Here is a 22,826-nt window from a genome sequence, read left to right as displayed (position 1 = left end):
AGACTTCCATGAAGGGACTAGTCACAAAGATGACAGAGTCAGTGGAAAGCAGGATCGGTGGAGCATCTTGGAGCTAGCAACCGCAGAGAGCTTTCACCACCCCTTGGCCTGACCAAGCAAGGACAAGCATTTACAGAAATTCAGTGAGACCTATAGCTGAAGACAAGGGCTGCCCAGGGCAACAGCAACCATGACCTCTGGTTCAGCCACTGCCAACCCACAACCCAGCAATGAGGGCTCCTGGGGGAATAAATACCTTGACCTTCTTCTCCTTCAACTTTAATTTTCTCCCGTTGGCTGAACCTGACCAGATGCCAAAGGGCAAGGAAGCTTAGGGTTGATTCAGTCCATGGAGGTCTACCTCTTGGGACACAGAGTGAGGAGGCAGGTGAATCTGGAGCACAGAGAGACCGGTCCCTGATCTCCGGACATCTTGTAGTCACAGCGTACTCTTCACTTTTATGGCACATGCCTTCCCCCTCTCTGTTCCCATGTGGAAGGATCCTCTCGCCACCTCCTCTGTGTGTGGAAATCCTCTCAGCTGTAAAGGCTGGGGCTACACAGGTGGTTTATACAGTAAACCTTCCATCTTGGGTACACTAGTGATGTCCACTCAAAGGAACAGTAAGCTTTTGGAAGTCAGGGGCCATAATTGTCTCTAGCAGAGAAGACAGCCTATTCCCAGCAGCCTGCTCAGCAGAAGCTGTCGTGTAATTCTCACTGCCCAGGGCTTAGCTTCTGCACACGAACAGGTCACTGTGCAATCAGGGAGAGGCAGCATGCCAGTGAGAACCCGGAGATGCCTGTTACATTGTTGTCCTCCTTGCCTGTCCCGGGTGCTCTGCCTCCCCTAGTCACGTGATCCTTGACCATCACGGTCTAAATCCAGCCTGCCTAGGGACTTGTAATCTCTACAATGCATCAACATTTGTCAATTAGCTGCCATCACTTAAAATTCAGGACATGATGCATAATCTTGGTGTACAGGGTTTTTTTAGAAAATGGGAAAATTTGGCAACGTTGCTTCCCATTCTCTTGTGATAACAGCCAGCTGGAGCGGCGCAGTGACTGCTCCTTCAAAATGAATACATGCTGTGCAGTCCATTCACTACGCTCCCCATCTAGCCTGCCTTCCTCCCTGATAGGAGCTGACCTTTCCCCCAACCATCCCAGTATGAGAGCCCTGCTTTATGGGCATCGTGGCTACAACTCTTCCTCCCTGCTTCCTGCCTTCTGACCAGTCATCCCTCACTGATCCTGAGTGGAATCCCTGAAGCCCTCACCCTACTCTAAACAAGCTCATCTCTTCCCTCGGCCCCATTTTACAATGTTTCTTCCATTCCCTTCTATTGTGCATTGAATTGTGTTCCCCCAAAATATATGTTGTAGTCTGAACCCCCGTATATGTGAATGTGACCTTATTTGGAAATAGGGTCTTTACAAATATAATTCAACTAAGATGAGGTCATCCTGGATTTGGGTGGCCCTTATAAGGAGAGAGAGATTTGAAGATACACAGGACATGCAGAAAAGGTCATATGAAGTTGGAGGCAGAGACTGGAGTTATGGTGCCATGAACCAGGAAATGCCAAGGATTGCCCACAACCACCAGAAGCTAAAAGAGTCAAGGAAGGTTCTTCCGGATCTTTCCAGATCATGGCTTTGCTGACACCTTCATTTCAGATATCTTGCCTCCAATACTTAGAGGGAATAAATTTCTGTTCTTTTAAGCCATTGTGTTCATAGTTTAGTTGACCCTTAAACAACGTGGGTTTGATCCACACAGATCCACATACACATGGATATTTTTCTGTAACTATAGGACAGTACTATAAATGTATTCTCTCTTCTTTGTGATTTTCTTAGTAACATTTTCTTTACTCTAGCTTACTTTGTGGTAAGAATACAGTATATAATACATATAATATAACAAAATATGTGTTAATCTACTGTTTGTGTTATCAGTAAGGCTTCTGGTCAACAGTAGGCTATTAGTAGTTAAGGTATTGGGGAGGACAAGAGTTATATACAGATTTTCAACTGCATGGGGGTCAGCACCCATACCCCCAGGTTGTTCAGGGTCCACTGTATTTTTTGTGACAGCTCTAAGAAACCAATGCTCCTCCCTTTAAGTGAAACTGGGATTTTTCTCTTAAGATGCTCACAAGGATGCTTCAAGGGTTGACATTCTGTTGGTGCCAGGGTCCTCAGGGTAAATAAAGCAAAGCTATTTCTTGCTCTTTGGTCCCGGACTTTGACCAGAAAAGACAGCTGGAAGTTCAAGGGCACTGTGAGAAGACCAGGAAGCAGGTTCTCTGTTCAGATACTTTTTGGTGCTGAATTCAAGCTTGAAAGCAGGGGCTCATGGCAGATGTCTTCCCTGCTGTCTCCCCAGCCTGTCTACAGTGCCGGTACATAGTAGGCATTTACTGAGCATGTGTCAAATGAATGAGTATTAGCAGTTAGAGCCTTCAAGAAGCATGCTACTTTGTCTCTGGCTAAGTGTCCCAGCCTTGGGTACTGACCAACCTGACCCAAAAGTGTGAGCTAGATGCATGTTTATTTGAGTGGCAAGTGTCATTTCTTTGAAACATTGGAAATGGAAAACCAGTTTCATGGTATAAATACAGAAAACTTAGAGGGTAGAATTGAAGATTAATTGGGAGTCAGACCTACTGTTCTCGAATGATGGCTCTCTCATTTCTTACAATAGTTTTTATCAAACCAAAAGTTTGAATATTTAAATACACATTTCAGTATGTAAATAGATGCCATTACAAGAAAAGTGTTGTCTCTGTCTGGGCAAACACAGCAGACACTCAAGACAAGACTTGGCCACATGGTGACAGGCCAACTGTAGGAGTGGGATGTGCCTTCCCATCATCTGCAGTGACATGGGACACTGGGCCAAATGGGTTCCAGCCTTATTTCCTCTGTCTACACTCATTGCTGACTCTTGGCAAATTGGAAGTCTTCACTAATTACCAAGAAACGATGAATGCTCTATCGATTTAGGAGGTTTAAGATTTCGGTATTTTTTAAATGCCTGCAGTTTGCTTTGCTGTTACAAATTGGACACAACACAACAGAAGAAGACGTATTTTTTTCAACAGCACCAAGTTTCGGCGAAATGTATAAAATTTGATTTTTTTTATAAACACCAAGTACTCCTAGTCACAAATATTCCCCAAATGCATCCCTTTAATTGTAGATAAATGTGCATAAAGTAAACACAGTCTACTTTATGCAGAATACAAAGACAAACAATCCCTGAGTCACTCAGAACTGATGTTTGCATAGAATGTAATCCCACTGGAAAGCCATGTTTAAATAATAAAAATATTTCCCTGTGAAGTTTTTGATAAAGGCTGAACTGAAAACAAAATAACTCATATTTATACAGCTAAAACAGAAATATTTTTTAAAGCCTTTTTTGGGTAGCTCCTTAGTGAATTTTACTTCTAAATCCTGAATTCCTTTTGCGAATCCTACTCTAGAAACAGAGATTATCAAGTGCTTCTGGCTCTAGGCTCTGGCTGCAGATGGCTGGGCCTTTTAGCAGGCAGGAAGCATGGGAAATGTTGGCCCAGACGAAGGCACCATGTAAAGTTCTCGGGCCCCAAACGGCAGTGAAAGCAACAATCCCCTTCATTCTCCCTGGGAGCTGTCAGACCATCCAGGGAGGAGCATCCCATTATACAGGCTTCCACCCTCTTCTAAAAGAATGTCAGGGCCAATCCTACCATGCCTTGTACCCATCAGCCCCCAAATCTCATCTCTGTCCTGTTCCCTCTGTGACTAATTTTGACCAAATCCTTCAGCTTGATCCTTGGACCTCCCAACCCTCCATCAGCAAACTCTCCTGTGCCTTCAACTTCTCTTGCTTTAAATGAAAACCTGGCTGTGTCCTATGGAAACTCTGTGGCCCCCTGCCTCCTCAGCCCTCTGCCAACAGCCCCACATTCTTCTGGTAAGGGTCTTTGGGTCCCCAGAGCCCCTCCCAAACCATTGTTCACATGTTCTTGATTCTGAGAGGTTCATGACACCTTCTCCCTCTCTTCACTGCTCATGTCTCCTCAACTTGTAATCCCTTCCATCATTTTTGAATAATTCAACTCCTAGACATGAGTTGGTCCCCCCAACTCGTTATCATTCTCTGTCGTCTAATATGAGCTTTTTAAAAAAATTTTTTTAATGTTTATTTATTTTTGACAGAGAGAGAGACAGAGCATGAGTGGGGGAGGGGCAGAGAGAGAGGGAGGCACAGAATCCGAAGCAGGCTCCAGGCTCTGAGCTGTCAGCACAGAGCCCAACGCAGGGCTCGAACTCACAGACCGCGAGATCATGACCTGAGCCAAAGTCAGTCACTCAACCGACTGAGCCACCCAGGCGCCCCTAATATGAGCTTTAACAAACACATGAAAAATATATGGTTAAGATGTTCAGGGTTACTAACAAGTCAAGCAAATGCAAACAAAACCCATCAGTTTCAATATTATCGGATTGGCAACATTTTTGAAATGATAAGCCTGATAATATTGAGTGTGTTGAAGATGTGGATATGTGAGAATTCTCACCCACGGAGTAGACTGTACATTGGTGCAGCCACAGGAGAGATAAATTTTGTAAAAAAAAAAGCCAGGTTGGAAAGAAACAAACCCAGAAATAGTGCTTCTAGATAAATGTGCATGGAAACACATTGGAAAGTTGATTTCATTATTGTTTATACCAGTATGACAACCCAAATGCCATCAACAGATGGGTAGAGGATTAACTGTGGCTTATAAATACACTGGAATAGTACATAGCAATTAAAATACACATACAAAACAATAAACACACAAATTTGGATAAAGGTTGTCTCTGGGGTAAGAAACAGTGTGACTAGGGAAGAGTACAGGGTCTTCATCTATATCTACTATATTTCACCTATCATATGGAAAAGGAGGAAAGAACAGTACACAGATTAAATTAGTCTGAGTAACAAGTAAATGTTTTAAAAACAAAAAAATGTGCAGTCAATTCTGGTTTCCAACAAGATTGGAAACCTTAGATAATTTAAGAATTTCAAATAATGTCTCAGTCATATAAATGCTTCCCACGTAGGAAAAAAGAAGGATGTTTGGCAGTTATTCCATTACTTGTATTGGTGTCAGGTATCTAAGCTTACTATTTGCCTGAAATTAATTCATGTGAAGAATCAATTATTCTTGGGTATTTAATATTGATCACAATTACCAAATAACAGTTAATCCCCCACCACACCTTGTCCTATATGGAAACAATCTTATGCAAGTACAAATCTCCAAAACGTTCAGAAAAAAGAAAAAAAAAAGAAAAGAAAAGAAAGAGAAGAAAAAAAAAAGTAATTTGTTTCTACACCTGGCCTTACTTAAGGAGAGCAATGCTTTATTTATTCAACATCATTGTGAAATGAAGTGTTTCAAATAATTTTATGCCTTTAAGTGCCAAGACTTTTTTTTATTAATAATTTTAACCACTTGGATTGAAATCATTTTTGGAAAGCTGTTACACATGTGGGTGTTTTTCTCCTTTTTCTTAAGATAGTAGACAGAATATGCTTAAGGCTTTCACGTTGACCTGGGGTCAAGATCAGTTAGGCTCCTAATCTCATTTTGTTTTATAATTCCAGAGGGCCCTTGCCCACCTTTGTCTCCAGGAAATATATGTGGTAGTGGCTCCCTCCGTACTTTGGGATGCTAAACAATCAGTGAATGTTTCTTCAGAAAACTGCTCTCTTTCATATCCATTTAAGCCGTTACTTCAGTCAGTCTCACTGAGCTTGAGTAAAACATCTATTTGTAAGCACACATACATCAATATCCCTTTATCTCCACAATGCTTCCGACTGATCTTGTCCATATTTCATAATTATCTTCGCCAGAATCAATAGCAGTAATCTGTACATAAGGACTGTTGATCCCAGTAGTAAATGACTGCAAGGCTGGGGGGTTGAATTGGTGTGTCTTTTTTAAGCTCACGTCTTTCCTTTACTCTCAGGCCGTGCAGGTTGTGAGCCTCCAGCAACACCTTTCTTATTCCTCCTTTCTTGTTTTGTTTAAGTTTATTTATTAATTTTGAGAGAGAGAGAGAGAGAAGGGGGGGGCACGCGTGTGAGCTGGGAGGGGCAGAGAGAGAGGGAGAGAAAATCCCAAGCTGACTCCACACTGTCAGTGCAGAACCTGATGCAGAACTCGATCTCACAAATCGTGAGATTATGACCTGAGCTGGAATCAAGGGTCGGATGCTTCACTGACTGTGCCACCCAGGTGCCCCTCTTAATTTCCCTTTCTAATTTGCTGATTGTCATCCATCCAGGACTAAGAAACTGGGTAACTTCTTCTAAAGTAGGAACAAATATACCGTGACCGACAGGGTAGAGCCTTTCCTATGAAGGAAGTGTGTTAAGTTTGGGTGTGTGTGTGTTTCTTGTACCTCTGCAATGTCCCAGATAAGCCACTAGAGGCTCCCTCGGAAATGGCAAGGCAGTGCTACACAAGGGGCCAATGTCTCATCTGCACCATGATGGAATTTGCCTTTCTTTTGTTTCCTTCCATGAACAGACAAGATGGCGTTTGACACTAGCTCTTTCTTATTCTTAAAATTTTTTTCAGATAAAATTCTGGTACGTGGAAAGTTTTCTTAGAGTCCTCCTGACAGGCAGGTAGCAAAAGCGTCCATCGTAATTACCACTCCCTGCTAGATTTTACAAGTTGCCTACTAGCGTTTAATTCCACTTACATACAAACAAAGTCTGAAGCTGACATCTACTCTCCAAGCCAGGGATCAGCAGACTACAGCCTGCAGGCCAAATGCTGACACTTTTATAAATAAAGTTTTATTAGAATTCAGTTCATTAGTTTCCATATTATCTATGACTGCTTGCATGCTACAATGGTATAGTTGAGTAGTTGAGACAGACTGTCTGGCCCAGAAGGCCTGAGACAGCTACAGAAAAAGTTAACCTACCCCTGATCTAGGTTAACTAGTCACTCTCAGCTAAACAGGTTTATTTCTGCAAAGAGGTGAATTCCAACACTATCTTTCTTTTTTTGAAATGCAAACATGGAAAAATGTAAAATAATCATGTTACTGAGCAGATGCTTAATCGTTTCCAAACTACTTTAATATTGTTGGTCGATTCTTAACGGCTCACATCGTTCACACTGGACAAGGGCAGTTCTAGACAACCCTGGAGACTACATAAACATCTCCCAAGAATACCAACTATGAGACCCTGTAACCAAAGTACATCGGAGGGTGCACATTATAATTTTGTCTCAGATATTGAGATGAGATAAGAGATAGAAAATACCTTAAGGGGCTACTGGGTGGCTCAGCCCATTAAGTGTCCGACTTTAACTCAGGTCATGATCTCATGGTTCATGAGCTCGAGCCCCTCGTTGCGCTCTGTGCTGACAGCTCAGAGTCTGGAGCCTCCTTCAGATTCTCTGTCTGTCTCTCTCTCTGCCCCTCCCTGCTCAAACTGTCTCTCTCTCTCTCTCTCTCTCTCTCTCTCTCTCTCAAAAATACACAAACATTAAAAAAAATTAAAAAAGAAAAAGAAAATACCTTAAAGTACTTGTGCTGTACAGAAGAAGCCATAATTGATGTGGTGATACACCCACAGGAAAAATCACAAGCCCTGACGAATGGCTGGTAATTAATAGACTGCAATGTTACTGAGGAAACCTAAAGTTTATACCTTTAAGGAAAACAAAGCAGAAATATTATTTGGAAGTACTTACATTGTGTTTGGGTTATAACTATAAAATATAAAGAATAGGAAATACAACATAATTCCTTCCTAAATGTGGCACCAGAGAGTAGAATCAACATTTATAATTTGTTTATACTTGATGATACATTTCAAGTTTTTACTTGTTGGATATAGTTACAGTGTTTGAGGGCACATGCTTTGACCCACACTAACGCAAATGCAGGAAACAACTATTTAAATGCTATATGAGTTCTGGGGTGTCTGGGTGGCTCAGTAGGTTAAGCATTCGACTTCAGCTCAGGTCATGATCTCACCATATGTGAGTTCAAGTCCCGTGCCAGTCTCTGTGCTGACAGCTCAGAGCCTGGAGCCTGCTTCAGATTCTGTGTCTCCCGATTTCTGCCCTTCACCCACTCACCTGCTCTCTCTCTCTCTCTCTCTCTCTCTCTCTCTCTCACTCTCTCTCTCTCAAAAAGTAAATAAACACTTTAAAAAGTTTAAAAAAAAAAAAAAAAGAGACGTTCAACTACTTAGCTGTCCAGACACCCTGGCAATGAATTTTTAAATACAACATCCAAAGCAAAATCCATGGAAGAAGAAATTGATAATAAATTGAAATTTACTAACCTTAAAAACCTTTGCTCTGCAAAAAAATGCTCTTAAGAGAATGAAAAGACAAGCCACGGACTAGGGAGGGAGGAATCTCTGCAAAACACTATCCAATAAAGAACTTGTGTTCAAAATAGAAAAAAAAAAATTTCTTAAAACTCAACAATAAGAAAACAAAGAATCCAAGTAAAAAATGGGCAAAGTATCTGAGCAGATACCTCACCAAAGAAGATATATAGATAGCAAATAAGCATATGAATAGATGCTCAACACCCATTGCCATTAGGAGACTGCAAATTAAAATGATGAGATATAACCATACATCCATTAAAATGGCTAAAATCCAAAAAACTGACAATACCAATTGCTGGCAAGGATGCAGAACAATAACAACATTCAGTCATTGTGGATAAGAATGCAAAACTGTACAGCCACATGGGAGGACAGTTTGGTGGTTTCTTAGCTAAATACAGTTTTTTCATATACTCTTAGGTATTTACCCAAGTGATTTGAGAAATTCATGTCTACACAACGATCTGCACACAAATGTTTATAGCAGCTTTATTCATAATTGTCAAAAACTGGAAGCGGCCGAGATGTCCTTCAGTAGGTAAATGGATAAATAAACTTTGCAACATCCATACAATGGAATATCATTCCATGATGAAAAGAAACAAGCTATCAAGACACGAGAAGACATGGATGAATCTTAAATGCATATCATTAAATGAAAGAAGCCAGTCTGAAAAGGCTACCTACTGCATGATTCTAATTATATATTTATTTCTCACATCTCATTTTGGTAGACAGCATATTTTGTATCTTAATGCCTTAGTTCACACCTCTATGTTCATGTCCTGCTATAATTCTGTATAAACACGTATTCAGGGGCCAAGAAATATTTATCCATAAGATAATTCTAAGTATAAAGCTACTACCTATATATGTTACTTTAGCCAGATTATAGTTGACCCTTGAACAATCCGGGTTTGAACTGCATGTATCCACTCATATGCAGATTTTTTACTATCTGGCATTGTAAATCTATTTTTTCTTCCTTTGGATTTTCTGAACATTTTCTTTTCTATAGCTTCACCTACTGTAAGAATACCATATATAATACATATAACAAAATATGTGCTAATCAACTCTTTATATTATTGGCAAGGCTTCTGGTCAACAGTAGGTGATTAGTGGTTACATTTGGGGGAAGTCAGAAGTTATACCAAATTTTCTCTCGCGTTTAACCCTGTTTTGTTGCAGGAACAACAAACCCCTCCCTTCCTATAATCACAATTTCTGCTACTTTGTAACATATTTACATGTGTGTACACATTCACGGGTGAACAAATGCACTCCCTATCCCAAAATTGACTCAATAGACACTGGAAACTGAGTGTTGATGATATATCTGTGTATACTTAATTCTACAAAAGCAATCAAGCAAGAATCTGTCGCTGGAACATATAATTTGAAGCCAGACTTGGACTTCTGAGTGTCCAGCTAAACCACTGGTTAGTCACTTAAAAAGCTGGCATTGCTTAGGACGACCCTCATAACAGAAAGATCCAGATCAGGCAGTAAATCCTGAAGATCAATGGAATGTTGTATTCAGAGCAAACGGAACATCCAAAAAACTATGGTAATACCCAGGTAAAATATTATTTTGTACCCTGTAATTCATTCGAATCTGCAAAACTAACGTATTTAATTGAGAGATCAGCCTCCCCTAGAGTGAGCAGACACAGAACTTAAAACTCAGGTGAAATGCATCATTTTCGCCCACAAGCTAGCAGACCAGCTCAGCCTGGCCTAAGGTAGGAAACAAGGAGGCCACGCCCATGGTTTCCTCAGGCCAAAGGGAGATGCAGTGGATGAAGTCTCCCCATTTACTGCTGCTTCTCTCACCAGGGGGCCCAAATTCCTCACCTTCCCTGGCATTCCTAATGCTCACCAAGCCTGAGTTTCTTCCCTTCCCCGCTTCAAATACTACAGTCTGCCCCTCCACTGCCACTTGCTCTTCCCTTTCCCCTACCTTCAGACTTACCTTGCCTTGGTGGCAGAAACCCCAGCTAAATATGGGCCTACATCCCAGTCTCCTCTTCCTGAGTTAGGCCAGCGGCTCCTTTAAGTCTTTGTTCCTGCTTCTGTGTGGGCTGGGGACGAGCAAACAACCCCCAGGCAGCAGGAAGAGAGTAGAGGGAGAAAGATATACTGAACATATGTCAGAAAACACCGATTTAATGAGATCTAGCCCTGCCACAAGGACTTTCCTCTTTGCAAAAACTGCTATCCTTATTCACCCCCATGTCATGTTCTTTAATACCAAAATGGCTTTAAAACAAAAAGTGACACAGTTTTGAAGTGTTTAAGCAGACAGACAGCAGACCTTAATAGGCAGAGCAAAGGTCTTGGAAAAGAAGAGAATTTAACAAGTTAGACTAAGTTGAAGTCATGGTCAGGGACAATGAGAAGAGGAATCTTAGTCAGAAAGAAGGTCACAATTGACAGCCAATGGCCAGCAAAAAAAAAATAATAATAATAATTATAGGCTGAGAGAAGGCATGCCTAGTGTCTGCACAAACACGGTGACCCCACCAGGTGGGTACATCTTTTCTGACTTGGTGGTGGAGGGTGGGGACCGGTTACTAAACCCATCCATTTGTCCTAAGAGAATGAACTGAAGCTCCTGGAGACTGAGTATTTGGACCGAATCAGTCCAAACGGATGTATTCTAGAATAGCTCCAGAGATGTTCTGATAATGTAAGCCTGCGCTGAGGAATGTTTAATCGACATGAGTTTTTGAATCCTTGGTAGACTTTGAGCCTACTCTAAAAAGGCTAGCAAGACAAGTTTAGGCCAATAATCCTTTTTTTTTTTTTAATTGCAATATAGTTGACACATACTCAATAATCCTTAATCTTACCCTCAACTCTTATCTCAAAGTGTGTGAAAATCTATTAAGACCTAACACCAAGTGGTCTTTTATAATTTGCTTTTGATTAAGATATTCGTGTTAGGAAACATTTGTGTCTTATAACAGAAACGTTTGTAACTTCTTGCTAATAAAGACATCTCTAATTAATACTATGAATATTTCTTTTGGAGATGCCTATGTCTCTTTTGGTACAAATCATTTTTAAAAGGCTTGTAATTAGTATATTGCTCTGTCTCAACTCAGTGGTATAGGAACATGATATAGTTTTATTTTTCTCTAATTACTGCCTTCAAGCAACCGTGATCAGATCGGCCCTTTGCATTCCTTAGTGACATGCCAGGCAGGTTTCAAACCTTTTCTGATTATTTTTCTATTATTAAAACTCAGTCCAACTGAAACTCTGATCTCCAACTTGATTTGCATATCACAACCTGAGACCCCAGGAGTTGAGAGAGGACCAGGGCATGGGATGCCTTCCCCTCCCCTTCAGGGTCTGGTCTCTAGGATGCTGGGGGGAAGCAGGCAGAGAGAGAGCGTCTCTTATTTAACTGGCCTCTGTGGCTCCTCTCCCCAAAGGCGGCTCTGCTTCTCAGGGTGACATTAACTAGCTATAGACAACCCCCCATGGGGTTGGCGTTCAAACACCGGCTCTTCAAAGAACCCTTGTGGGAGCTCTTGCTTCTCTGACTCTGGAGACCTAAGCCGGGCTCCACCTTTTCCACCCCTTGCCTGCTCTCCCCCACCCCCACTGCCCACAGCTTGCACCTGCAGGGGAGGGCCGAAGACAGCGCCACAGGGTCAATGCACCCCTCTCAGGACAGCTCTCTTAAGTGATGCAAGCCCAGCTACCTTCCAGAGTTTTCTCCAGTCCCATGGGAGACACATGTGCTTCACCATGGCCATACCTCTGGGCCCCACCGTCTTCCAGTCCTCTTCCCCCCGTTGATGAGATCAGACAGGACCTGCCAGGGCACATCAACAAGTCACCCACTTGGAGACCAGGATGCCCACCTCCCCTTCTCCACCTTCTACAGGTAATTTCCTTGGAGGCTCCCTGTCGCTGGACTTGAGGAGAGGAGTGGTGTACAATCCATTCCTCCATCACCCAGGGCACAGAGAGGAAATAACTTCTCAGCACAAATACCACACGGCTATGGCTTGTTTTCTCTCCGCCTCCTCCTTCACTCCTTTGTTTTCTTACATAGATGTGGGGGTGCGGGAGGTGGGTGGGGGCAGGTGGTGGTGTAGAGGGACTGTTCATCACTTCCTAATAAGCAGAGAGGAGGTGGCTTCCGGGGCCCTCCATGAGTTGGTGACTCTCTCCTTAATGGCAGTTAGTTCCTGCCTGTTGTTTTCAGCTGTGGGCCCAGCTCCCACTTGCGGGGTTTCAGCAGAAAGATCACTCAACAGCTTTCAGCAGTCTTCTACAGAAAAAAAGTGGCTTTAAAAAAAAAAAAGTTGGCAGGGCAAGTCTGGGTGGCTCAGTTGGTTGAGCGTCCAACTTCAGCTCAGGTCATGATCTCGCAGTCCATGAGATTGAGCCCCGCGTCGGGCTCTGTGCTGACAGCTCAGAGCCTGGAGCCTGCTTTGGACTCTGTCTCCCTCTCTCTCCGCCCCTTCCCTGCTCGTGCTTTCTCTCTCAATAAATAAATAAACATTAAAATGTTCTAAAAAAAAAAAAAAAGACACAATATTTTTACCACAAAACCTGAGGCACAAATCTGTCTGTCAGCGATGAGGAGGATGACACATCTTTCTCATGTAGGCACAGAAATCCTCTCCTGTCCAAAAGGTGGTCTCTCTTGTGAGGCAGTCAGGAGGGAAGGACTGTTTGTCCAGCTGAAGAAGGCAAGCAGCTGCTTGGTGACAGAGAACAGACCCCCCGTGCCTCCTCTGGTACCTCAGGGAGTTCATGCTCAGTCTCCCTTTGTCCTCCAGTCCCCACGTGACCCCAAAATTCCATCAACAAGCCACTAACTGGAAGACAAATCTGAAGAACATAAAATGCAGACACTTCAGATAAATCTAAGGAAGGAGAGTTGTTATCAGTCGAGGACAGGATATTCCCTCTGTGATTTTCAGAGACTTCTCCGGATATGGGACAGCCCGATGTCAAGAAGAGAGGGCCGTTCTCTCCCCGCGGTCACCCAATGGACTGACGAGGACTTTGCAGTCCTTACTGTTCACTAGGAGCAGAGGGCTGGGTCCTGCTCCCAGGCTACTGGAAGATACATGCTCCAGGAACAGTGCCCTTGCAGGAATAGAATATACTATCCAGCGTCTGACCAAAAGAGCCACCGAATAAATGTTTTAAACCAAACTGACGCCAAGAGTCTTATATCTAACAGAAGACCCAGAAATGTAAAGAAAAAAATACCAAGTGAAATGCATGATGGTCACAGAGGGAGGAAGTGTCCAGAGCAGGCTGACAGGGGTACGGGGCCCTGGCGTATGGTCCCTGAGTTGGGGCCCTGGCGTATGGTCTGGAGGCTCTGCCTCCAAGGGCATGGACAACTAGAAGAAGCTGAAGCCAGAGGAACAGGCTGACTATCTTCTACCAGCTCTGTGGTCATAGGTAGGGCTCCCCCAATCCTGGAGGCAGGAGGCATACCGAAGTTCCCTCTGGGAGAAAAGACTAGAAAAGACATTCTCTCACCAGGGCCAGCAAGATGGCAGACTGAACCTACCAAAAACTAAAGCTTGCTTGGTTTGATCTAATATCTAATCTGGACAGCATTAATAAATAAAAGCTACACTACCACAGTGTAACAATCCTGAGGCAGGTCACTTTCTTTATCCCCATTTTATCTATGAGGAAACTGAGGCAAGGAGAAGTTATGTGACTCACCATTGTTTACAAATTTATAAGTGGAGGCAGGTTTAAATCTGATCCAATAAATCTAGATCCTGTGCTTAAACAGTTGGCTTTGCTGTCTCTCATGAACAAGAGAAGACGTCCCACCCCAGGACCACCCAAAGAACGGTCCTCCTGGATGTCTTATTTCCTACTCCAATTAGCAGCAAAGGGCAGGTGGAACGAGTCAGGGGAAAAGACAGAGAAGTTGGGGAAATGGCCTCCTTCTTCGCAGGCAGTCATAGAAAGAATATTTAGGTTGACTTCCGGGATTTTCAGGAAGAAAAGAGTAACATTCCTTCTAATACATTGCAGTCCTGGCCTCCCCAAAAATCCTTGTCCTAAAACCCAGCTGTCAGAGCCAGCCATTTTGATGAGCCACTGATAGGGTTGATGCACCACCTAGTGGTTTAAACTGAAAATACCCCTTAAGGATATCCCTGGAGAATCCAAGGCAAGGAGGGAACTGTGATCTGTCCAAGGCTGGAAAAGGGAGCTGAGAAGAAAACCTACCCACACTCAAAGCCTTTCTATATTTCCCTGTAGCCTATAGCCACACATCATTAAAAGATGTATTTCTTTTGCTAGCCTGTTTAAGGGTTTACCCAGCTTATCAGGAAAAAAGCAAGAACTAGAATCCAGGAGACCTGAACCCCAAACCCCAGGAGACCTCAACCCCATACTCCCCAATAGACTGAAAAACTGTGTCTCCTAAGATCTCTCCCCAGGACTGTAAACCACCCTGGAGATCTTTGGGCCTTATTCAGCATCTGGGGGAGACTCAGTAGAGAAGTTAGTGACAGTGAAGAAGCAGGGAAAGAAAGGGAAAATGGGAAAGAGAAGGCTCTTTCTTTTCAAAGAACAGTTTCCATTGAGCTTATGCAAAAACCTTGGAGTAACAGAAGGGCAATAGAATGCACTGTTTCAGGGTGTAACCCTCCTTCCTTGCTCTTTCAGGCGTTGTTAGTGGGTGTCCATTCCTTGTGTCTTACTTAGCACATGTTAATGAGCAGCCCAAGGAGGCCAGACCAAGGTCCTACAGACCAAGCAAGACCAAGGCTGCCCGTGCACTTCTGCAGGAGAGAAGTTCGCAGGCCAGGTCAGCACCTCCAGAAGAACTCTATTGTAGATCAGGCATGTCACATTGGAGAGTTACAGGAAAGAGAGGCAGCTAGGAGATACAGTCTGAGAGAAGAGGATGTAAAAACAGCTTCTAGAATGCAGAGCCGTGCTCGTGCTTTGGTGTCTGATACAGACAAGGCTGTTAACTGGTAAAGTCAATTCAGAATGGTAGGGTCCAGCCCCAGGAAACCAGGCTGCTGACTGGGCTCCCTCCTCTCTACCTCTAGAAACCTAAGGGGAATGGAGAAAGTCCAAGCAATCAAAGGATCAGACAGGAGAGGTCTGCACAGACAAAAGTAGATCCAGGAAGCAGCCAAATGTAGCGTCAATCAGTGCCAGGTTCAGTGGTGGTCCATCTATAGAGATTGGTCCCAAGTCAGTTGAGGTTAGCATTGTGCTCAGTGTAATAGCCCCCTGACTCTGCAGGAACCAAGGTTCTGGAACATATTCTCAGAATGAGCCTCCAACTGTTCTTTTCAGCCCCTAGACTTGATTATGTCTACTCTACAGGCACCCCAGCCCCAGAAAGCCCCCCCGGTACTCAGACCAAGGCAGGCGACAGTACTTCCCCTGTTTGAGCCTCAAGAGTTCTTGCCCTTCACCATATCTGGACTGGCATCACAGTCCACCTTTCACCTTCCTGTTAGTCTCTCTGCTCAAGTTCCTAAACCTCCAGGCTCTGCTGACTAGGTTCTCTCTTGTGTATTTTGGCTCACCTCTATTTTCATTTCTCAACGTTGGTTCCATCCTCGAGTGAAGTGTGGCTTCTTCACCTTTGTTCTAAGCTGAGCTCAGGATACGAACATTTTCAGGAGATAAAGAAGAGAACAAAATGTTCCTAGTGGAGAGAACAGTGTGAGACAAAGCTTGAAGATAATGAAATGTGGGGAAAACCTAGGAAGCAGTGAGCATAAGGGTTTAAGGTACAAGCGAAACAAGATTCTGAGGGGGTGGCGAGGGCCCCGTTGTGGAAGACCAGATGAGAACCTGTTCCTGCACTTGGTGAGCTCTAGGGTATCTTCTAGGATTTCAAGTTGGGGAATGAATGATCATAGATCTGAGGTTGATTGGGATAGGGGGAGCGAAGGGGGTGGTTGGGGATAGAGAAACTCATAGAAAACCAGCACAATAGCCAGAGATGAGAAAACACATACTGGAACAAGTTAAAGGTCCAGAGAAGGAGCCTTCAATGGGAGCCCACAATGGAGGCAGGACTGACAAGATTTAGCAACCAGTTGAATGCACAGTGGCAGGGACACACAAAATCATGGTTGTCTTACAATCATTGGTGCCTTAGCTTCAGGGAGAGACAATATCCAAATAAAGGCAAAGACCTTCTCATCACTGAACACCAGGCTGCACCTGACGAGAATCTGTTTGTTATGGTGGCTCATCACGTCCTCCAAGCTCCTCCTGGAAGTATGCTCGGGCCAAGCTTCAGGCAAAGCTCCTGCCAGGAAGCCAGAATCCCTCAAGTGGGCTCACCTACCTTCCCAGGGATGGGAATGGGTAGGCATTCACCTTCAGCACAAACATACCAGCTCCCTCAGCTTTTTCCCCAATCCCTAAGATCCCCTCTCTGAGGGATTTTGGGAATAGTCTCAGGGAAAGGACTGGTTTCTTCAAGTGTAAGGCTCAGAGTCCAAGAGCTCTCTTCTGGCCCTGTGTACTTTTCAGCAGATAAATCCATCCCCCTTCCCCTGTGCCGAAGAGATCCTTTGAGCGCTTTCATGCTTCTTGGAGAGTCCCGAGGGTGTCACAGAATAGTGTAGCCTGCGAAATAAAATTACTGCCTCCCGAAGGCTTCTTAGGCCATCTCATTCGCCCTCTCCTATGGCTATGGATCAGCCTCCCCCAGAAGCATGTCCTGCTGCCAAAGAAGCCCCCCTGGGGAGGGGCCTCCAGACCCTACCAGTTATGGCTGTAACTCCATTGTGCCTCCGGCAAAACACCAGGATCAATTTAATGATTTTCCTCTGACCTAGCAGGTCCAGGGCTGCATTTCCTCCCATGCAAATTGAGGAATACAAGCTGCCTGTTGAGTGCCCCCCCCCCCCACCCAGTGGAGAAAATCTACCAACCAAGCTTCCATATGCCCAAATGCCAGAGTATTTGCAAAATCGTTATTTTCAGATTCAAGGGAAAGCTATGGCCATGAACCTGGCCACATGTAGAAGGACTGAATGCTAAGTGGCCAAGCACCCCCCCCCCCACACACACACACAATTACAAATCCCAGGCAGGTGTCTCTAAATGACAGTTCAGCTGGCTTAGAGTGGCCGTATCTGGTACCTAGCCTGCCCCTCTCTGTACCTCAAGTCTGCTTCAAGCTGTCCTCACCTTTACTTGGCAAACTATGATGGCCAAGCCCCTCCTCTGCTCGGTCTCCATCAGGATTACGATGACCCCATCTTCAATGAAGCAGAACCCAGTAACCTGCCTCCGTGCCATAGAAGCAGACATATAGCCGCCAGAGCCCCACCAATCTCCACACCTATCCAAGTATAGCGAGAAAAGAAACTTCTGTCTGCATGTGAGAACCCCATTGGGCCCACTGGGCATGTGCTTGCTCATGCCTAAAGGAAAGACATGTGTCTCTTTCCTCTGCTCTCAACACCTGTAACACCAAATGTGTGGGTTTTCACACACGAAGCCATTCTCCAGTTCTCAGCAGATGCCAATGGGGATCCTACAATTTAACTCAATGTTGACGCTAACTACCCAGAGTGAGTGCAGACCCCACAGGCTAAGGGCTTAGTCCCATAACACTGCTCCCCCCCATTTCAGATGCCAATTCCAAGTCACAGGTTGTCACCTGTACCCTTGACTGAAGCCAGACTGACAGGAAGTCCCATGAGCCCTTCCTGGATTCAATAAATTTGCCATAATGGTTCATAGAACCCAGGGAAATGGTTTACTCACTATTCCTGATTTATTATAAAGGATGCAGTTGAATGAAGCAGATATCTAAGCCAAGGAGCGTGAAACTTCCATCCATGCCCTGTCTGAGGGTGCCACCTTCCAGTGCCTGGACATGTTCGCCAACCCCTCAGCTTTCTGGACCATGTAGTTTAGGGATTTTCATGGAGACTTCATCATACAGACAAAAGCAGTTATTTACTCAGTCTCCAGCCCCTCTCCCCTTTCCAGAGGATAGAGCATGAGGCTGAAAATTCCTCTGATCATGGCCTTGTCTTTCTGGTGACCAGCTCCTATCCTGAGGCTACCTAGGAGCCCACCAAGAGTCACCTCGTTAGAGCAAAAGATGCTCCTGCCATCCAGAAAGTTCCAAGGGATTTAGAAGCTCTAAGCCAGGAACCAGAGTCAAAGACCAAATATTAGAAAAAAACAAAATGCTCCTAGCGTCCCTGTCATTCAGGAAATTACAAAGGTTTTAGGAGCTCTGTGTCAGGAACCAAGGGCAGAGACCAAATATATATTTCTTATTATGTTACAATGCCCATTCTTTTCTCCATTTGAGAGGCATGTGAAGCCTCTCCCTTCTGTTCCCACAGCCTATAATAAGGGTGTCCCTGGACCCCTATGCGCTATACCAGTAGAGCACAGCCACTGAGCAGCCTTACCTGCTCCCCGTAACCATCCCTTAAAGACAGGCCTGAGAAATAGGGAAGCCCTGGAACAAAGGCAGGGTGGGGGAGACAGGGTGCCTTGGTCCCTGCTTTGGCAGGCCTGCCCTGGGGTCCCTCACACCTGCCCTCCACATCCTCACCCATAACCACCTTAGAGCAAATGTATCACTGAAGCCCCTGCCAGGTTGTCAGGAGCTACCCAACCCACGCAGCAGGTGCCCAGTCCTGGAATGAATAAAAAAGCTGATACAGAAACATTGTGGTCGGAATATCTGAGGGGTGTTCCCGATACAAGATAAAGGAGACAAATACTAATCGTGCCTGAGCTATGTGGATCTGTGTTTATTCTACCAAAACATACCCTTGTTTTACCCTCCTCCTTAACGGGCTGCCCCAGACCATCACTAGATCCGACTTCGACCCAGCGTCCTGCCTGACTGTGTCTGTGCCATGTTTCCGAACCCACCAGCAACTGGAGTAAACACAGACAAAACTTGTTGCCAACCCACACCCTGCCAGCAACAGCTATCCACTCCAAGCTGCAAAGATTTGTTTCCTTGGGATAAGAAAGCAACCTTTCTGGGATCTTTTCATTTAATTTTTATTTAGCTTGTATTTAATTCTATGGAAACAATTCTGGAGTTGTATGCAAATACAGCACAAGAAAGGATTTTTTTTTAAGTTTATTTATTTTGAGCGAGACAGAAAATGCGAGTGGGGGAGAGGCAGAGAGAGAGGGAGACAGAGAATCCCAAGCAGGCTCTGCACCATCATCATGGAGCCCGATGCGGGGCTCGAACTCATGAAACCATGAGATCATGACCTGAGCTGGAACCGAGAGTCACATGCTTAACTTAAGACTGTGCCACCCAGGCTCCCCTAAAGGGTATTTTAAAGTACAAGCAAGCATCTCTTGCAGGTCAATGCATTCCAGCTTTTCCAATGACATCTAATATCTGAAAAACTTCTGCAGGATTCTGGACTTTTCTCCATTAACCTGCCTCTAGAAAATCATCATGTCTTTGAGTTTTGGATACAGGACCAGCCTATATGGAAATGGTTACAAACTCTTCAGTGGTGTGTTCAGATCATGGAAAGACAAAGGTGATACTCATGGTAACATTTCTTTATGGTGCAAAAGAACGAAATCCCCCTGATATTGCTGCTTGTACCCAGAAACTGTTGTTTCTGGTGGATTCTATGGCAGGGCTCCCTCAGCATGGCCGGCCCTCACTGGAGACCTACTACGTGCACAGCACCACCAACGCCAACACAGTGAAGTGCTATGGGAATATCGAGAAGAAGAGAAAGATAGTCTGGTCGGGGATGAGGGACGGATATGCAAACCACTGACCTGCATGGAAAGCAGCATGAAATCAGTGCCCTTGGAGAGATTCAAGCGAGAAGCACCATGAAATGGGCCATTAAATTCATCTCCATGAAGATAGCATTGGTGCTGAGTCTTGAAAGATTTGTAGACCTTTAATCCCCCGAAGTGAGGGCAGCATGCTTCAATGTGAGAGAATACTGTAAACAAAGGTAAAGAGATGTGAAAGTCGATGACTTATCTGAAAACCCCCAAGGTATCAGCTACAGCAAGCTCAGGGGGTGGGGGGCAACCTTCAGTATTTATTAAGAATTTCGTGGGGTCAGGAGCACGTTTCAAACGCAGATTATCCGGCACATTGCCAGATGCTGTTCTCCAGATCCACTGATCCGAAATGGGATAAGGGCATGTGAGAGATACAGCCGGGTTAGAGGACCAGTAGATCATACCTGTGTCAAGTCCCGAAATTCCAGGGTTGGTCTTATGCCAATCCTGGCTGACTCTGAAGGTGTTCAGGAACTAACTCTATTCGGGACTGGGAGACAGAACCAAAATTACGTTAAGAAGCAATTCTGGGTTCTTGAAAATGAATAAGGGAAATGTCAGAAAGTACCTAAAATCTGTCTTTTGTTTTGTTTTGTTTTGTTTTGTTTTTGCTGTAGAGGAGTTTATGACACTGAGTATACATCAAAAAGACTCTTTAAAAAAAAATAGCATGTTTGTTTTAAAAGAGAGCTATCTGGGGGCACCTGGCTAGCTCAGTCGGTTAAACCTCCGACTCTGGATTTCAGCTCATCATGATCTCATAGTTCCTGGGATCGAGCACCCTGTCGGGCTCTGTGCTGACAGCATAGAGTCTGCCTGGGATTCTCTCTCTCCCTCTGGCTCTGCCCCTCCCCTCACTTGTGCTCTGTCTTTCTCTCTCTCTCTCAAAATAAATAAACTTTAACGAATAGATTAATTAATTAATTAATTAATTAATAAAATGTAGCTATCTGGGCCCTATTTCAAAGATTCTGAATTAGAATTGGGCATGGGCACAGATGCTACCTGTTACCAGCTCTGGTGCTAATTCTGAGGTACTACCAGGTTTAAGAACCTGTACCTTAGATCATATATTTATGTTTTGTGTATAATAAGGCTATCCAATTGTATTAAAATGTATTTATTTTGTATTCATTTTGATTTTGTGTCTTCCTAGAATTCTATCTATATCTGAAAGATGCCTAAAAACTGTATACTCGTGATACATACCCCTAAGTATATACAGGCATAGAACCTATATTTCTAATTGGGACACATGAGCTTTTCCATAAGCACTATTTTTTGAAATTTAACTCCAAATTAAATTAAAGAAATAGAAAAAGCTGCTGTTGTTCAGAAAACAAATCATGGATTCTTTGCTTCTACAATAAACTTTTAAGAGAGTTTGTTCCTAGTGGAAATTCATTGTTACTAAATAAAAATCTTGAGGAAGAAAAAAATACCTTATATATAATCCACATTGGGGATGCAAATTGTAGAGAAACAGACACCAAAGGATTTGCATTTAATCAAATCTAAAGCAAGTCATTTCAGAAGCATCACTGACAGGTACAGAAGCCTTTCCCATCAGGACCAGGCTGACCTTTCCAGAGACCAGGATCCCTTATCAAGGAGAACACATTCACCAGATATCCTACATTGCCGTTAAGAAGGAGATTCACCAGAACCATCCAGAATGGAAAATGGTGAGTCACTCTCAATTATTAAAATTCAAAAAAAACTTTAATAATCCTAATGTTTATTTTTGGCATCACAAAGTCATAATGCAGAGCAAAGGGCAAGAAGAAATAGCCCTAAATTCTGGCTAGAACATATAAAAGTACAAAAACGCGACTAGAGACCAACAATTTAGAACTCTTGGTGACAATTTCATAATTCTTTCACATTTGGTTACTGATTGTTAGGTTTACTTTTGCTGCCTAGAGCTTAGGTAGCTATCTGTTTTGGAGACCAGCTCTACTGAACATCATTTTTATACAACAAAGCTTAGGTATTACAGCACTCTTTTCCAGGTGAGCGAAACGTTGTGTTAAATGGAACAACTCTCATTAAGCTCTCAAAGTTAAGGAAGGTGCAGGAGAGGAATCCAGATTTATAGAGAACTCGAAAGGTCTTTTACTCATGCATCTTGATTTAGGTTCTTAGCCTAAGAATGGAGGGCGGTCCACATACGTGTGATAGAGAACAGCCCGAGCTGTTGTCTCATGCGTTCAAACTGAATATAGATCTTTCCCAGTTTGTTCACTCTTGAGGACACAAATGTGAGTGGCAACATGGAGTAAAACCCACCCATCCAGGAACAAATTTGAAATTAAAAAATTAGAATTTTAAGTGTTAACAAATAATGACAGAGTATTTCAAAAAATGCCTTGTGAGGTACCTTGAAGGAAAAATTGGTATTTTTTGTAAATGCCTCAGCACTTCAAAGTCTGATCTCAGAAAATAAGCGGATAGAGCCATCACACAAGTGCATCCGTGTGCTGCGGCACGGAATGGGTTATTGACACAAGTGTTAAGTTTTGGATGCAGCCGTGAGGCTTTGGGTGGGAGAAGGGTCGTCATGGGGAGGGGTCTGTGAGCGAACCGAACTTGTGCAAAA

General features: G+C 43.7%; 1 protein-coding gene across 5 annotated transcripts in view; it reads left to right on the top strand.

Moving 5' to 3' along the window:
• Window positions 1-22,826, top strand: part of POU2AF2 (POU class 2 homeobox associating factor 2) — a 483,397-nt gene that overhangs the window by 425,294 nt on the left and 35,277 nt on the right. The window contains exon 1 of one of the 5 annotated variants that reach the window (XM_015082702.3): window positions 14,419-21,912. The exons of the other annotated variants lie outside the window; for them this stretch is intronic. Coding sequence (XP_014938188.1) covers window positions 21,903-21,912 — 10 coding nt within the window. The 5' untranslated portion in view covers window positions 14,419-21,902. Of the gene's footprint in view, window positions 1-14,418; window positions 21,913-22,826 lie in introns of those variants that run through there. 5 annotated transcript variants of the gene reach the window in all.

The sequence above is a fragment of the Acinonyx jubatus genome, chromosome D1 (genome assembly GCF_027475565.1).
Source record: "Acinonyx jubatus isolate Ajub_Pintada_27869175 chromosome D1, VMU_Ajub_asm_v1.0, whole genome shotgun sequence".
NCBI lineage: Eukaryota > Metazoa > Chordata > Mammalia > Carnivora > Felidae > Acinonyx > Acinonyx jubatus.
This window is presented reverse-complemented; position numbering and strand designations above follow the sequence as displayed.